This window comes from Archocentrus centrarchus, chromosome 13 (genome assembly GCF_007364275.1).
Source record: "Archocentrus centrarchus isolate MPI-CPG fArcCen1 chromosome 13, fArcCen1, whole genome shotgun sequence".
Lineage (NCBI taxonomy): Eukaryota > Metazoa > Chordata > Actinopteri > Cichliformes > Cichlidae > Archocentrus > Archocentrus centrarchus.
This window is the reverse complement of record NC_044358.1, coordinates 15,021,420-15,037,269: the sequence shown is the minus strand read 5'-3', so window position 1 is coordinate 15,037,269 and position 15,850 is coordinate 15,021,420. Positions and strand designations below refer to the sequence as shown.

The window sequence follows — 15,850 nt, the reverse complement described above, 5'->3', positions numbered from 1 at the left end:
TTTCAAAAGACAGAAAATCACTATTTCCATTATGCTGTCATCATGCTAACATCATCTCCAGTGTTTGATTTTAGTCACGTGCCGGTCATAGTTCCACCCATTCAAGACCTTGGTCCAAAAATTAAATGCATGCATGTATGAGGGGATGATTTTTTAAACTCTCTATGGAAAACTGCACCCTCCTTGACCAAGGGCGAAGTCTGCACTACGACTACCATGGAAAACATTGAGAATATCTTTCAGTCATCATGCATCAGTCATCATTAACTGTGTCTCTCTTAAACCAGCTGTTTTGTCACTCGCTCTCTGGTTGTTATCAGGACAAAACGGCATCCAGAAATGGGTGCTGAAGAGTACTTAGCAAACATTCCCATGAGCCCAGTGCAGGAGTGTGACAGAGCTGATGCAAATAAAAAACCCAGTTGATTCATGGATTGCATAGAGCTTACATTAGAGGACAACTGCAGAGAGGGATATTCAAGATATGCCATTAAAGATGATGGCCATGTGAAATAATTGGCTGCGTAACATTTCTTTCTGGTTCTAATGATCCAGCAAATTGAATCTTTCAGAATTGGAGTTCTGGCTCTTTGGTCGCTGTAACTGCACACTCATCTGAACAACATGGCTGCTCGGACAGGAGAGGGGACAGCCTTAAAACAAATCATCAAAATACAACACAACAAATAAATCATGAATAATGGGAGTGATCGTTCACCTTGGAGCTGTGGCAAAATAAAACTCTCATGAACAGTTATGAGTTTGTAGAAGGGAAGAAAGCGTTTCTTCTTCTGCCCGTTACTGAAAATTGAAACTCTTACCTGGCGAATGAGGAGGGGGGGTGCACATGAGTACGACACCTTGTCCTTCACGCACAGAAACCCCACCCCGGGCCTTCGTACTGAAAGCACCGAGATCTAAAAGAGCATCAAGGAAAAGCATTCAGTGCAAATAAAAACAGATACAGAAACAAACAGAGGTGTGCTGAGACACAGTTATTTCTGCAGGTAGTCTCTGACTTCATCACGATATAACGAGGAAAGTCGTTTTGACTTGGTGAGTCTTTTATCTCTTAATGAGTAGAACAAAGCAGGTTTCCTCTGAATCCCATAATGCTGCCTATTAACTTTTAGTTGAAGCAATGCCAAAGTGTGGAAATCGAGTGACCCGGGGCGGGTCTTTACGTCTCCACGGCTTTCGTTCCGTCACTTTGAGGGGCAGTGTTTACCATTAGCCTGGAGCTGTTGGACAATTATGGCTCACAGTGACTTGTGAGACCTACTTTTGTGGCACATTTAATGATAATTGTGGTTCGTGCCCTTTGTTTTAAAATATACCAATATAACAGTCAATTTTCCTTCAAAGTGTATTTAAAAATCACTGCGGTGTCCTGCTCTAGTAGTTTTCTACTTATTTCCTCACATTTTTTAGATAAAATAATAAACTAAATAGCTCAGGTAGCAAACACTGTGAAAAATTTACGAGAAAAAAAAGGAAAAAAGTTCCACAAAGTGGTATATGGCACTTTTTTTCAGGTAAACCAGGAGAGTGACCTGTCGCACAACCTGGATCTGCAAGCATTCAGTCCACACCACAAATCAATTTGCTATGCCACTATTTCCTGTGCCTGGAAAGAGACTGATCCAGCACTAAATGGACAGTTTATCAGCTCCTGACAGTGAACAAAGCTAAAAATCCTGGAATCCCAAAGATACCTGGTCTTAATGCCCATGCCATTTATAAACAACTGTCATTTATCTATAATTGATTCCAGTCACATATTAAAGTCAATTCAATGTTAGATGGGGATATTATATTATATTTTAATGTTTGAGATTTTAATGTTATATGATTTTAATGATAATACCGCCCAAACCTGCTTATAATTCAGATCATTTACCAATTCACTTACGGACTCCTATTTTATTTTGTGTGTGGAAGAAAAAGCAGCCCTTCTCAGGTTTGCACATGTGCAAAAGCTTCACTGCTACAACTCTGACGTCATTGTTGTGCAATGTGTTCAAATCAGGAAACATGCCAGTATTAATAAAAGGAACTGATAAATGGAGAGGCATGCACATCCGATGGATCGGAACCAGTTGCAGATTCACACCCTCAGCCGTCTCGCCATTTTTCTGTTTTAATTGTCTTGGACTGAGATAATCTGTCGTATCACCTTGGCCCGTTTGGAAACGGCATGCCACCAGAGCAGGGATGGAAATGATTGTCTCAGCGTTCCCCATTGATTCCCCAGCAGCTGTCACCACCCTGTCTGCTGTCGTCAGGGTAGCTTTGCTCTACCTCTTTTTCCTTCTTTATTTCCAACATAACTCATGAACCGTCTTTGATCAATGTCTTTAATTAGTAAGCAGACAATGAGAAAACTACATTGATTTTTTATCTGGTGATGAAGTAGGGTCAAATATGAAATAACTGAGTGAGTAATTGGTGAGTAAATAACACAGACATGAGCACAGGCACAGTAATTAGAGACCTACAACATGACTGTGGGAGCTGGCAGCAACCAGATGTGGGTAGGAGTGTTTCAGTGGATATTCCCTCCCTTCAATAAATTCTGCCAGGCTTCATATTGTGGAAAGAAGAGTCTTCTTGGGCAGCTTGCCTAGTAAATAATGAATGATATTTTACCCTTTATGTAATTCTGTTTTGCTGCTTTGGAAAACTTCTATAGCATGATAGTAATTAATATGTAGTGTAGTATATCTACAGTACTGTAAGAGACTACACTTGTTGCAGTGTGTCTCTGAAACACAGAGTTTCCTGGTAAACAGCTCCAGGCACACAGGAAATTAAACATTTTACATGAAGCAGCGGCGCCAGAGCGATATCAGGTAAGCACTTCCACCTGAAGAACTACTTAAATAACAAGTGCAAAGAGGGTCACATGACAGAGGACAAATAAGGACCAAGCTTCAGTCATCAAAAAGTAAGACATCAGTATTAGCAGTGCCCATCTGGTGCAAAAACCAGAATAAAATGTTTAACTGAAACTCCTAAAATTTCCCTTTACAAGTTACATCTACGTACCTGAATAAATATTAATGACTTTTTAAAAAAAAATAAAAAGCAAGGTCATTAAAGCTTCCACAAAAATTATAAGTCAACATATGTCCATATAAATATCTGAAATCCAATGCAATGATGAATCTGCATCAAGCAAAGCAGCAGGTGCTCAATGTAAATCAGTTATTTTAAGGTCAGGTGAATTCAATCAATGGGCATTACTTCCGATAACATCTCAGAGTGCGTGTGTGCGTGTGTGCGTGTGGCTCTTCCGATGCTCCATTTAAAGCATCCTGTTAATTTCATTACTACTGTACAGCTTGGAGTGACTCGATACCTGAGCCTCAGCCAGACTGACGTCTGCACAGAGAGAGAGAAGTCGTCTTCGGGGAGAAAGATCAGAGGCCTCCTTTCTACCTGCTGCCTTCAAAGTCACGGCTGAAAAGCAGCCCAAGTGTGAGTTCAGTAGCTCAGAATTTCAAAACAAAAAGAGAAAAAAGCCTCCTGCAGAAGCGTCTTTCCAACAGAGAACACGAGCGGTGGATGGATACAGAGCCTTGACTCAACCCTTCCCCGTGCACTCTGCCTCGTCCACTCTCAACTCTCTCCTGACTTCCTGAATGAAGCGGGGCTGCGGTCAGCACGGTAGCGCTGCACAAGATTATCGTGCATTATTAATCCTCGTCCGACTCCACAAAATTAATCTGAGCCAATCACACCCAAACTGATTCAGCCCAACAAGTAAAAAAAAAAAAAAATTTAAGATAAAAAAATGATGTAGTAGTACAGAAGTTCTGTATAAAGTACAGAAAGGTTTTCGTGAGTCCCATAAAGTAGCTACTCATTCAGGTGAGCTGATGCGCACACAAAGCATGTAAATGTTTATTATGATGAAGGCGCTCTCTCATTGAGCTTATTACATTTTTGTGCAAAACAATATTAGGCTTATTAAGCTTTAGTATTTTTGCTGTAGGCATAAATCAAACCCACCGTGCTGGAGGTACTTTATCTTTCAGACCTGGACTGAAAGAAGCTGGGAGTTTCTTTCAGTCCAGGTGTGAAACCTTCAGGGTTTACAGTGTTGGTGAAATAATAGAAGCTGCAGTCTGACTGGGATAATGACGTTCCAATCTAAAGCCAAAGTTATAAGAAGCCAGGTTTCTGTATGTTGTTTAATGTGCTTTTAATGCATACCACAAGTCAAATAGCTTGAATGTTATTTTTCACTTCAATAAAGCATCAATCACTGCTTTAAAATATTCAGTTTACATGGAGAAGAAGTGCTAATATGAATCTGAACCAGGTAAAGCAATCAACTACAGGGCGACTGCATAAAAATGTGCAGTGCTAACATGAAAAGGGAAGGAAAAGTTGAGCTTCATGCTGAGTGATAAATACCCACCATTTGATATGCTGAAAGAGCGAGGGAAGGTTCTGCATTTAAATGTGTGCTGCAGGGCACCTTTCTTTGTTTCTGTGGCCAGCCTTTTGAAGGGTTGCACTTTAAAGAAATGTAGAGTACTGCACATTCAACCTGCTGAATATTTGTACCACACTAAGCAAAAGAGCCAGTCACACAAATGTGTTATTTCATATGGTAAAAAGCTATGAATTTGTTGTTGTTGTTGTTTTTTAAACTTAACCGGAGGGGGGGGGTCTCACCACACATAGAGTGGAGACTGGACAGAGTTGTGGTTTTACCTGAAGTATCCTAATGAGGACAGAGGATGTGTTCTCCCAAGTCCGACAATATCAACCAATACAAGTATCAGTACAACAATGTATCTAATATCTGTTGAGCAAGCAACAGAAACATGATACTGCACCAAAGTGCCCCACGCGCACACACACACACACACACACACACACACACACACACACACACACACACACACACACACACACACACACACGAGCCAAGGAACCGTGGAACAGTTATATGGTTGCTCGGGTGCAACATTTTAACATAATTAACTATGTGTAAGCAGTGTATTTTATTTATTTTTGTATTTTAAACTTGTAGATTCTGAGACAAAGGCCAATAAGCTCCCCTCAACCAACAGTATATTCAACACTGTTCTTATATCAGCAGCACCTTGCAAGGAAACTATACAAGAAAGGATTATTGCATGGAAATTATGTGAATGAAAAAAAAAAAAGAGTTGAACAACAATAGAATTTTAAATCCCAATTACAGGTGATTTCGAGTGTCACACCTTGAACTTGGCGCAGTCCCTGTGCGCTGCATCTTTCCACATTACTTCCTGCCTTTCCTCTAACAACAGGATGCCGGCTGACCTGTTTGTTATTGAAACTAGAAAATCCAATTTTGTGCAAAGGTGGCTTCCACGATGCTGATGTGCGACAGGTGGCCATCATCTCAGCTCACACACCTGTCAGTCAACATAGCACATTCCCAAATGTACTATCTGCTCAGCCCACATGATTTGAGCCTTCATTTTTAAACCTTATACCAGAGCAGAGGGTAACTGTAACAGTTATCAAACGATAGACCAAAATAATTAAATGTATGTATATATCTACAACCCCAGTCCCAAAACAGTTGGGATGCTGAGTAAAACATAAATAAAAACAAAATGCAATGATTTGCACATCACAGCAGACCATAGAAAACATATCAAATGTTAACTCATTTTGAATTCGATGGCAGCAACACATCTCAGAAGCTTTGTTGGGGTTTCTCTTGACTTCAGCATATTCTGATTTTTTAAAAAATTTTTTGTACCATATTCAGTGTCTTCAGCCTCCCTTGACAGCATTCAGGGGGAGGCTGAGGACACCGAGTCTGAATGGACCATGTTCTGCACCTCCATTGTTGAGGCGGCTGCTCAGAGCTGTGGCTGCAAGTAGTTGGTAACTGTCGTGGTGGTAATCCCTGAACCAGATGTTGGTCACCGGAGGTGCAGGGAGCCATCAAGCCCTATCAGGCTTGGTAAGCCTGTGGGACAGAGGCAGCTGACAGGTACCAGCAGGCCACTGGTACCTGTCTGGCTGAAGCAAAAACTCAGGTGTGGGAGGAGTTTGTTGAGGCCATGGAAAAAGATTTTTGGACGGCCTTGAAGTGATTCTGGCAAACTGTCAGGCGACTCAGGAGGGGAAAGCGGTGCTCTACTATAGTGCGGGTGGGGCAACTGAGGATATAGTTGGGTGGTGGAAGGAATACCTCCTTAATCCCACTGACACACGTTCTGTAGTGGAAGCAGAGTCTGGGGACGAGGGGGACAACTCGCCCATCACTGGGGGTGAGTTCACTGAGGTGGTTAAACAACTCCTTGGTGGCAGGGCCCCTGGGGTGGACGAGATTCGCCCTGAGTCCCTGAAGGTGTAGGGCTGTCTCGATGTGGGGTCCTCCTGGGGTGGAGGTCTCCAAGTTCAAAAAGGATCCAACTATTGGAGGATCACACTCCTTAGCCTCCCTGGCAAAGGTCTGTCTCAGGGTGCTAAAAAGTAGTTCGTCCGTTAGTCGAACTTCAGATCCAGGAGGAACACTGAAGTTTTCATCCTGGTTGTGAAACACTGGACCAGCTTCTTTATCCTCTCAAGGATATGTTTGTTTGTTTGTTTGTTTGTTTGTTTGTTTGTTTGTTTGTTTGTTTGTTTGTTTGTCTTTTCTTGGATGGGTGGTCTGGAACTCATTTCGTTCGTTATACGTCTGACATGTAATGACAATAAATTGATTCTGATTCTGATATTCGAGTGTGCGTGGGAGTGTGCCCATCCAGTCTATGTGTGTTTTGTGGACCTGGAGAAGCATTCGGCTGCATCCCTCGGGGTATCATGTGGGGGGTTCTGCAGGAGTATGGGGTGTCTGGCCCATTTTTACCACCATTCAGTCCCTGCAGCAAGAGCTTTGGCAATAAGTCGGACTTGTTTCCGGGAGGTGTTGGACTCCACCAGGGCTGCTGTTTGTCACCGATTCTGTTCATAATTTTTATGAACATTTGAGATCAATAGATAGAAAAATGTTTACACAAAATGAAAAAAGTTTAATATTATAGATAAAGAATAAAACAGGGTCATTGCAAAAGAGAAAACGGATTCTTTAGAACACGATGCTGAAAAAAATGCCACCATAAATTTGATGGATGATATAGTGTCAGGCCAATATATTTTAAATTTATGGAAACAATATTGAACTCCACAGTTTTGTTTTTTCCCCTGCTTAAGCTTATCGGAGATGACAGATATTTGCTGTCATTCAGTGCTGTCTGAAGTTGTTGTGTATGGCCTAAAACTTCAGAAGCACACCAACATATACCAACTGGTAACAAATACCCTAAAAGTATCGGTGTGGTGTTCAGACACCTTTGGAAATCTGCTGCAGGGATGGAACATCAGTCAGTTCAAATGTGATCAGCCAGAAAAACTTTGTATTAAGTTCCTCTAAGGGGACCCAGCGGACCATGATAATGGCAGGAAATGCCCACCACAGCATAATAGAGTCACTGGATTTCCCTACTATAGAGGCTGAAGGTTCATGGTTGCCTTTTAAATTGTCAGTCACATGTAGCTCCTCTTGATGCCATTCCTTTGGCCTCGAGCACTACTGTGAGGAAGCTCTGAGTAATTTTTGACTAGGACATGTCCTTTAACTTGCACATAAAATAAAGTCTGAGCAATATTGACAAAAATAAAAAATCCTGTCTCAGAGTAAATCCAAAAAAAATAGTTTATGCATATTGTTGTCATAATAAGAATGTCTGAATAGCTCTGTGTAAAGCCTCCAGCAGATCCTTTGAGTGCAGTTTTATTTGTGCTTTCAGAGTTTCTGAAAGTAGAACGGGAGGTAGCGTTTAGCTATCAGGGCCTTCCACTGTGAAACGCCCTTTATGCTTTCTTTACCTTCCATGCATTCATAGGACACTGCTGCATGCATGAGGCTTAGACTAATAAATCCATACTTAAAGGTTGCAGATGAGTAAAAAATTTCAGAAGAAATAAACTTAAGCTCAAATTTGTACATGACTCTTAAGTGGAAAGAGGAGGAGAAAAAGATCTGGATATGACTGAGCACAGATGAGGGTACATGTTGAAGTACATCTTGTATTCCTCACAAACAGGCACAACTCTTTTGAAGCCCGTGTCTGTGCTTTACCATCTGGGCATTTCAGCCTGCCAACCAATCTGGCTTATACTTAAATTAGGACTGGTCCTCTTTTGCTTTTTGGTTACTTTGATCACATTGATATATATGAAAGTTTATGAACGAATGCAAACAAAAGTACAGATAACCTTTGGTTCTGTTGGCATTGAGAAAAGCTGTGTTTTTATAGACCTCCCTTTTCCCTGTCTACATGGTTTCAGGCTAATCTAGTGCTGCCTCTTAAGTAATTCTGCAGGAACTGTAAAGCTCTATAACAATGCATGAGACCGTGTACTTTTCTTTCTAGCAACAACTCAGTGACTGAGAGCGGTAAACCCCTGTAGTCATACCAGTTAGACTATAATGGCTATTGTTCCTGAGGAAACTGTGAGCATGGTGCCCCTGGTCATTCCATGTGTGCTGCTGCCTTACCCTCTGATATTTGGAACGAGGCCAGCAGACTACTGGGGGAAGAAACGTGCTGTTTGGTCTCATTTAACACTTGGGCACTTGAGTTCATAGATCCCTTCAGCAGTATCAGATGGAGCTTGTGGGAACTATATCCAGCAACAAACCCTTATTGTAGAAAACAAAGAGTTTATTTAGGCCAAGGGGGAAAAAAAAAAGGTGTACTTTGACTCGGAGACGTTGGGCTTAAAGCAAAGTATTTGTAGTTTGCAGAAGTTCTTAGTCTGACAAAAGAAAATGCACTTTCCATTTTCTAAATAAACACTGACTTATATAACTTCACACTGCTATTATCAGAACAGAGCAAAAATATATATACTCACATGCAAACTGTAATAAAGAATCTCTGCTTAGGACAGTCCCAACGCTGTTCTCTGCTTTACACTGGTACTTTCCATAGTCAGTGATCTCACTGGCATTGGTAATAATTAAATTTCCATCAATGAAGGTGTAGCGATAATCCGCTTCTGAATCTACCTCTGTCCCATTGATGTACCAACTGAAAACCATGAAAGGAAAAAGAGTTTTATTATATTTGTGGTGAATGACCAGCTAATAGGAGCGAGAGCTGAAATTTCAGTTAGCACACAGACAAACAAATGTCACACCTGTACGTGGGTGGCGGGTTGCCCCGTGCCTCACAGTGCATCACCACTTTCTTTTCATCGGAATCCAAAGGGAAAATAACATCATCCGGCTCCTGGATAAAAACAGGCCCAAACTCTTCACTTTCTGTAACAAAAGGCGAGACAGAGAAAAGGTGATTATAATTATCATAACAGAGTGCCACTGGGTTTTCTATCAACCCTGGAATTTGCTCAGTGCATGATTAAGAAAATTTTGATGTATGCACCAATTTGCCACAACATAAAGCCACCTGCGTAATATTGTGTGTGTCCCATTCATTCTGTGAAAACAGCTCTGACATTTCTGGGCTCTGACAAGTGTTTGGTGCCTCTGGGTTCTGAGACGAGATGATGCTGTGGATTGGACTTGCTTTGGTGCATTCCTTGATGCTCACCAAGATTGGAATCTAGAGAGTTTGGAAGGCAGGTTGATGGGCTCCTTATTATGTTCCTTAAGGCTTTGGGATACATGTTGCTGCTGCCGGGCGTTAGTTTATGTCAAAGTAACATCTAGTTGAATGCCAGCACCCCAGGGAAGATCACTGACACATGGAGAAATTATTTACTTCACCTTCACCTCTTTTTTATGCTGTGATTGATTTGTGTAGTTCCAGATTGTGATGGAATTAAAAATAAACTCTGGCAGGTAAAAACTCTGGAGTGATATATTTTATAACTAATCTGTTTGAGTAATCCTCAACACAAGAGTCTAAAATTAGTTTTGAGTAGGAAAGCCTAAAAAGTGTGGACCTTCCAAAAGAGATAAAACAGCTTTTAGAGCTGGAAGTGATCCTTGTTTATGTTAAAAATGAGTGATAATATATGTCAAACCTTTAAGATCATCCATTAACACAACACTCTGGATCTTGTTCCAGAAACCAAAGACTTAACAGTATTCCCTGAAAACCCTCTTATGTCTGATCATTTCTTAATAACATTTGAATTTACAATAAAGGATCACACAGCAGTGAGTGAATAAATTTCATTATAATAGATGTCCTTCTGAAAGTGCTGTAACTAAGTTTAACACAATGCAGAGCAGCTACCTAAACTCTACTCCCACAGAGGTCGATTATCTTGTTAACAGTGTTACATCCTCACTGAGAATGACTCTGGATACTGTGGCTCCCCTGAAAAGGAAAGCCAGAAGTGCCTGACTCCGTGGTATAATTCAAACGCACAGCTTAAAGCAGGTAACCTGTAAGCTGGAGAGGGAATGGTGTCTCACTAAATTAGAAGATGCTCATTTAGGCTGGAAAAAGAGTTTGTTGCTCTATAAAAAAGCCCTCCGTAAAGCTAGGACATCTTACTATTACTATCTTAGTATTCCTTTCACGTTAACTAGTAGTGACTTCATGGATTTCTTTACAAATAAAATTTTAGACATTAGAGAAAAAATTATTCATAACCATCTCAAAGATCTATCTTCGTGTTCGGCTGCTTTCAGCACTGCTGGTATTTGTTTAGACTCTTTTGCTCCAGTTGATCTTTCAGAGTTAACTTCAATAGTTACTTCCTCCAAACCAGCAACATGTTTGTTAGATCCCATTCCTACTAGACTGTTCAAAGAAGTCTTTCCATTTATTGATGCTTCAGCCTTAAAAATGATCAATCTGTCTTTATTAGTTGGCTATGTACCACAGACCTTCAAGGTGGCTGTAATTAAACCTCTACTTAAAAAGCCATCACTGACCCAGCTGTCTTAGCTAATTATAGGCCAATCTCCAACCTTCCTTTTCTCTCAAAGACTCTTGAAAGAGTAGTTGTAAAACAGCTAACTGATCATCTGCAGAGGAACGGTTTATTTGAAGAGTTTCAGTCAGGTTTCAGAATTCATCACAGTACAGAAACAGCATTAGTGAAGGTTAATAATGATCTTCTTAGAGCCTCTGACAGTGGACTCATCTCTGTTCTTGTCCTGTTGGACCTCAGTGCAGCTTTTGATACTGTTGACCATAACATTTTATTACAGAGATTAGAGCTTGCTATAGGTATTAAAGGTACTGCACTGCAGTGGTTTGAATCATATTTATCTAATAGACTCCAATTTGTTCATGTAAATGGGGAGTCTTCTTCACACACTAAGGTTAATTATGGAGTTCCACAGGGTTCTGTGCTAGGACCAATTTTATTTACATTATACATGCTTCCCTTAGGCAGTATTATTAGAAAGCACTGCATCAATTTTCATTGTTATGCAGATGATACTCAGCTTTACCTATCAATGAAGCCAGATGACACACATCAATTAGTTAAACTGCAGGAATGTCTTAAAGACATTAAGGCCTGGATGACCTCTAATTTCCTGCTTCAAACTAATTCATGCATTTATTACTTCTAGGCTGGACTATTGTAATTCATTATTATCAGGCTGTCCTAAAAGCTCCCTGAAAAGCCTTCAGCTGATCCAAAATGCTGCAGCTAGAGTACTGACAGGGACTAGAAAGAGAGAGCATATTTCTCCCATATTGGCTTCTTGTCATTGGTACAGGGCTGGATCAGGTGACCCTGAACCCTCCCTTAGTTATGCTGCAATAGGCCTAGGCTGCTGGGGGGTTCCCATGATGCAGTAAGTGTTTCCTCTTCATTCACCTCTTTTAACTCTGTTTATACTCCACTCTGCATTTAATCATTAGTTATTAATCTCTGCCCCCCCCCAGCAGATGACCCCCCCCCCCCCCCCCCCCCCCGAGCCTGGTTCTGATGGAGGTTTCTTCCTGTTAAAGGGAGTTTTTCCTTCCCACTGTCGCCAAGTGCTGCTCACAGGGGGTCGTCTGATTGTTGGTTTTTTTTTCTGTATTATTGTAGGGTCTTTACCTTACCATATAAAGCACCTTGAGGCAACTGATGCTCTGATTTAGTGCTATGTAAATTAAATTGAATTGAATTAAGCTCTTATCCAATTTTGAACACACTGTTCCTTGACTAAAATGGCAGAGTGATTGACATAAGACAAGTGAAGGTCCTGACTTTGCTATTTGCTATATTTGTTGGCCAGACTTGGGAGTGCAATGCGAGGATTGCACATCTCTGTGGCTTCACGTTTTATATCAAAACACCTGCGGTTTGTTAAACAATGGTTTCAAATGGTAAACAACCATATTAGAGGACTGATAACATTAGTAAGACACTGTTATCTATCTTGTCTTCTCAGAGATTTGTCTCTGTCCTCTTACAGAATAATTTAAAGATGCTACCGCTGAACAGAAAACAGGCCATTTCTTATTTGTTGCTGGAGGGAATGTTACAACACAAGCATGGCTTTTCCTGTCAATCTTTCTGCATTGTTTACCTTCTTTTGTTATCAGGCTTGTAGTCCTGTTTTTGTTTTTTTAACAACACACTCGAAGAGCAAGAATTACAACTAGCCACAAAAATGACTTCATCTGATATTCAGACGCTGTAAACTCAAAATAACAAAATTATTTACTGTATGTACTTATAATATAAGTGTTTTAATATGGTGTTAATCAATTGAGATAAATATAAATGAATGCAATAAAACAGATCATTGCCTTTAAACAACAGGAGCTCATTTCAAATGTTTCTATCACAATAGAAATGTTTTTCATTTTAGTTTTTTTTTTCTCACCCCTCCTGCTACGGTTGACTGCAGTATCTTATATTTCTATTGTACATCTAATTAATTATAGCATGTTGTTTATAGACTTTTGTTTAACTATCTTCTAAAAATCTGTCATCAGGTAGACTTAAAGCATAATTTTAGCCTCTGTTTATTATTAATCAGTCGGAAAATTAATCATTAAACCTATAAATGCTTAGTACATCCTAGAAAACTACCACCCATGATTTACCATATCACAGACTTCTCAGCTCACAGGATATCTCAAAAGTAAAGAAATGTGACATTTTGAACACGACTGATCTTTCATTTTAAGGCACAGAGCACAACCATCATCACACACATGTGTACAGTTCAAAGGGAAAACTGTCAGACTTTTCTTCTTTTAGTTGAAAGGGTGCAACATCCATGGGGGACAAATGGAAATAGGATGTAATACATAGGATTTGGTTATAATTGTGTCAAGGAGAAAGCGCAGCAGTACCTGCACACTGGAATCAGTGCAACCTCATTAAATAGATTTAACTGAAAGAACCAAGTTTAATATGTTGATATATATCACCAACACTGTCAATCAATTTGTTATACCAAAATGTACAAAACACAACTGTTTTACAACAGCACAGAGAAAACTTGCCGTAAATGCCATTAAACTACAGACCAGGAAAACTGTGCCCAGATTTCAGTGTTCTTCCTTTCAGCACTGACAATGCAACGAGTCTGTGGACAGTCATCACATCAGAGGACGGGCCAAACAAGGTAAAGTAATTCAGGCATGCTATGACACATGTAGGTTGATTTACTTTAACTGAAGGGTCCTTCAATACATAGATTTTAAAATCAATTTACAAAACACCCAGTTTGTTGCCTGTTGAGTGATGGACTGCGTGCAGGCAGTGAGATGAGCGTCAAGCAAAAGGACAACATATGAGGTCAGGGTGCGGGCCAAGCAGAACTGCGCAGGCGTTTTTGCAGCCTTTTTGCCAGCAAGAGGGACGGGGCACATGGGCACATCCTCTCTCAGCGTGCCAGTCTCCCTGCCCTCCCGCGGACAGATTGCATCTCTTCCCTCCCACAAAACAGATCCCACTAAGGAGGGGTTAGACATTACAGTCCTGTCATGAGCATCCACCTTTCAGCGACAAGCAGGGCATTGGAGGAGAAAATGGTCCCACTCCCGAGGAAGGCAGCCATAATGATGGCCCATCAGAGGGGCTCCTCCTCCAGTGATCGTAAAGCATTAAAGTATAAGAATGAACAGCTCATACTCCCAAAAACCTTCAGAGAAAAAAAAAACTTTATTTTCTATACTGTGCACACCCCTACAATATCACTGCAATGATTCTGGAATAATTATTATCAAATACAGCTTTTTAAGTGAGCTAGTGAAAAATCCTGCCTTTTCCATACAGCAATATTTCCTGCAGAGAATTTCAATGTCTGTTTTTTTTTTTCCTCAGTGTCATGCAGCCTGAGTTTTCTGCTCGACAGTCCCTGCTGCAATCGTGTTGTTTCTTGCGAGCGCTCTTTGTTTCATTCTGCTGTTAACACAGAAGCAGTGCAGCTTATACGGACGGTTTCCTGCACATCACATTTACAGACATCACAAAAGACAGATGAATGTTGTATTCTTCAAAAGAATTGTTTCTCTATGAGATAATGAATTTAGGAATATCGTAAGCCCTGTAAACAGAGGCTCTTTGAAGTTTGCACATGACAGAACAGAAATTCTTATAATATTTATAATGTTTAGGTATGCATGCTGTTTATTTAAGCCAGTGGTTCTCAAACTTTTTCTGGTGTACTTTTCTTATTTTTAACTATAAAAAAAAGTCCAAGTTATGTATGATAACATCAGCTGTGTTTGTTTACTTTCTCCATACTAATTGAATTTTTATCCAGCAGCGGCTCCATGCACCACCAATGGGGACACCCAGTCTAACAACCACTGGTTTTAACGGACTTAATTACACTAAGCATTTAAGTTTAGTTCACCTTACGGATGAATATTGTTAAGATTTTAATTCTACACTTGCTACTGCTGGTTATTGATCTGGTAGCTATGTGAATTACTGAATTACTGCAGCTTTCTCGATGTCTGAAAGAAAGTTTCTGATAAAAATTCAGAATCTATTGATGCAATCGGTTAATGGTTACTTTTCTGTTATAAAACAGAATTTTAAAAATGCTGTTAACTTAAGGCTCTGGGCTGCTAGCGTACATAACACTCCACGGATGAACTACGAGCTCCTGACCTGAAAATCTTGCAATGCCCGGCCTGGATGCCATCCCCCTTTCTCCAGATTATTTTACATTCTTCATATCTTGGTATTTACATGCAGATTTTTTTCCCCCTCAGCCAAGAGCAAGGTCTCATTGTGTTTGGTGTGTGTGTCTGTGAGCTGCATGGTGGTGCAGTTGGTGAGATAACATTTGGAAGATAAACAGCAATAATAAACACAAAATATGTTTTCCTTTATTTCCAGCATGAGAGCACAACAGGTAAAGCTTATTGATGCTATAGTAATAATTTAGGCCCAGAACACATTTAAAAAAAGGTTCTGATTTTCATCCCTAGCTGACACTGCCTCTGATCTGGTACATAATGTAAGCAATTCACCAAAACATGCGACTCAATCTTGAGCACTTGTCACCATTTAGAAACAATCCAATGACAAAATGAGACTCATGTTTTTTTTTTCCTCATGCTGTATATATAATCTCTCTCACACTGCCAGCAAATCATTGTTCTACAGGGAAATAAAAAGCTTTTGAAGTAATATCACTGGAGGAAAATGAATCAATATTAAGTTGCAAACCTTACAGTATATATGAAGCAACTCAAGTCAGCGCGGTGCAGTGTTACTAGCTCTAAAAATAAAAGAAAGCCCACCAGGTCTTTACATTTTCTGCATCTTATTTACGCAGCTCTAAGTTTATGCATTCAGACATATACTCAGCAATATCATACAACTGAAACTTATTACAGTCTTTGTATTTCAAACACCACCATGCAGTCGGACACCTCCATCAACCAATCAAGTT

The 15,850-nt window shown here is 40.2% G+C and overlaps 1 protein-coding gene across 1 annotated transcript in view; it reads right to left on the bottom strand.

Moving 5' to 3' along the window:
* Nucleotides 1-15,850, bottom strand: part of cntn5 (contactin 5) — a 121,469-nt gene that overhangs the window by 45,902 nt on the left and 59,717 nt on the right. Inside the window, exons 4-6 of the mRNA XM_030743985.1 lie at nucleotides 9,205-9,328; nucleotides 8,920-9,095; nucleotides 822-917 (exon numbers count right to left, since the gene is read on the bottom strand). Coding sequence (XP_030599845.1) covers nucleotides 822-917; nucleotides 8,920-9,095; nucleotides 9,205-9,328 — 396 coding nt within the window. The remainder of the gene's footprint in view (nucleotides 1-821; nucleotides 918-8,919; nucleotides 9,096-9,204; nucleotides 9,329-15,850) is intronic.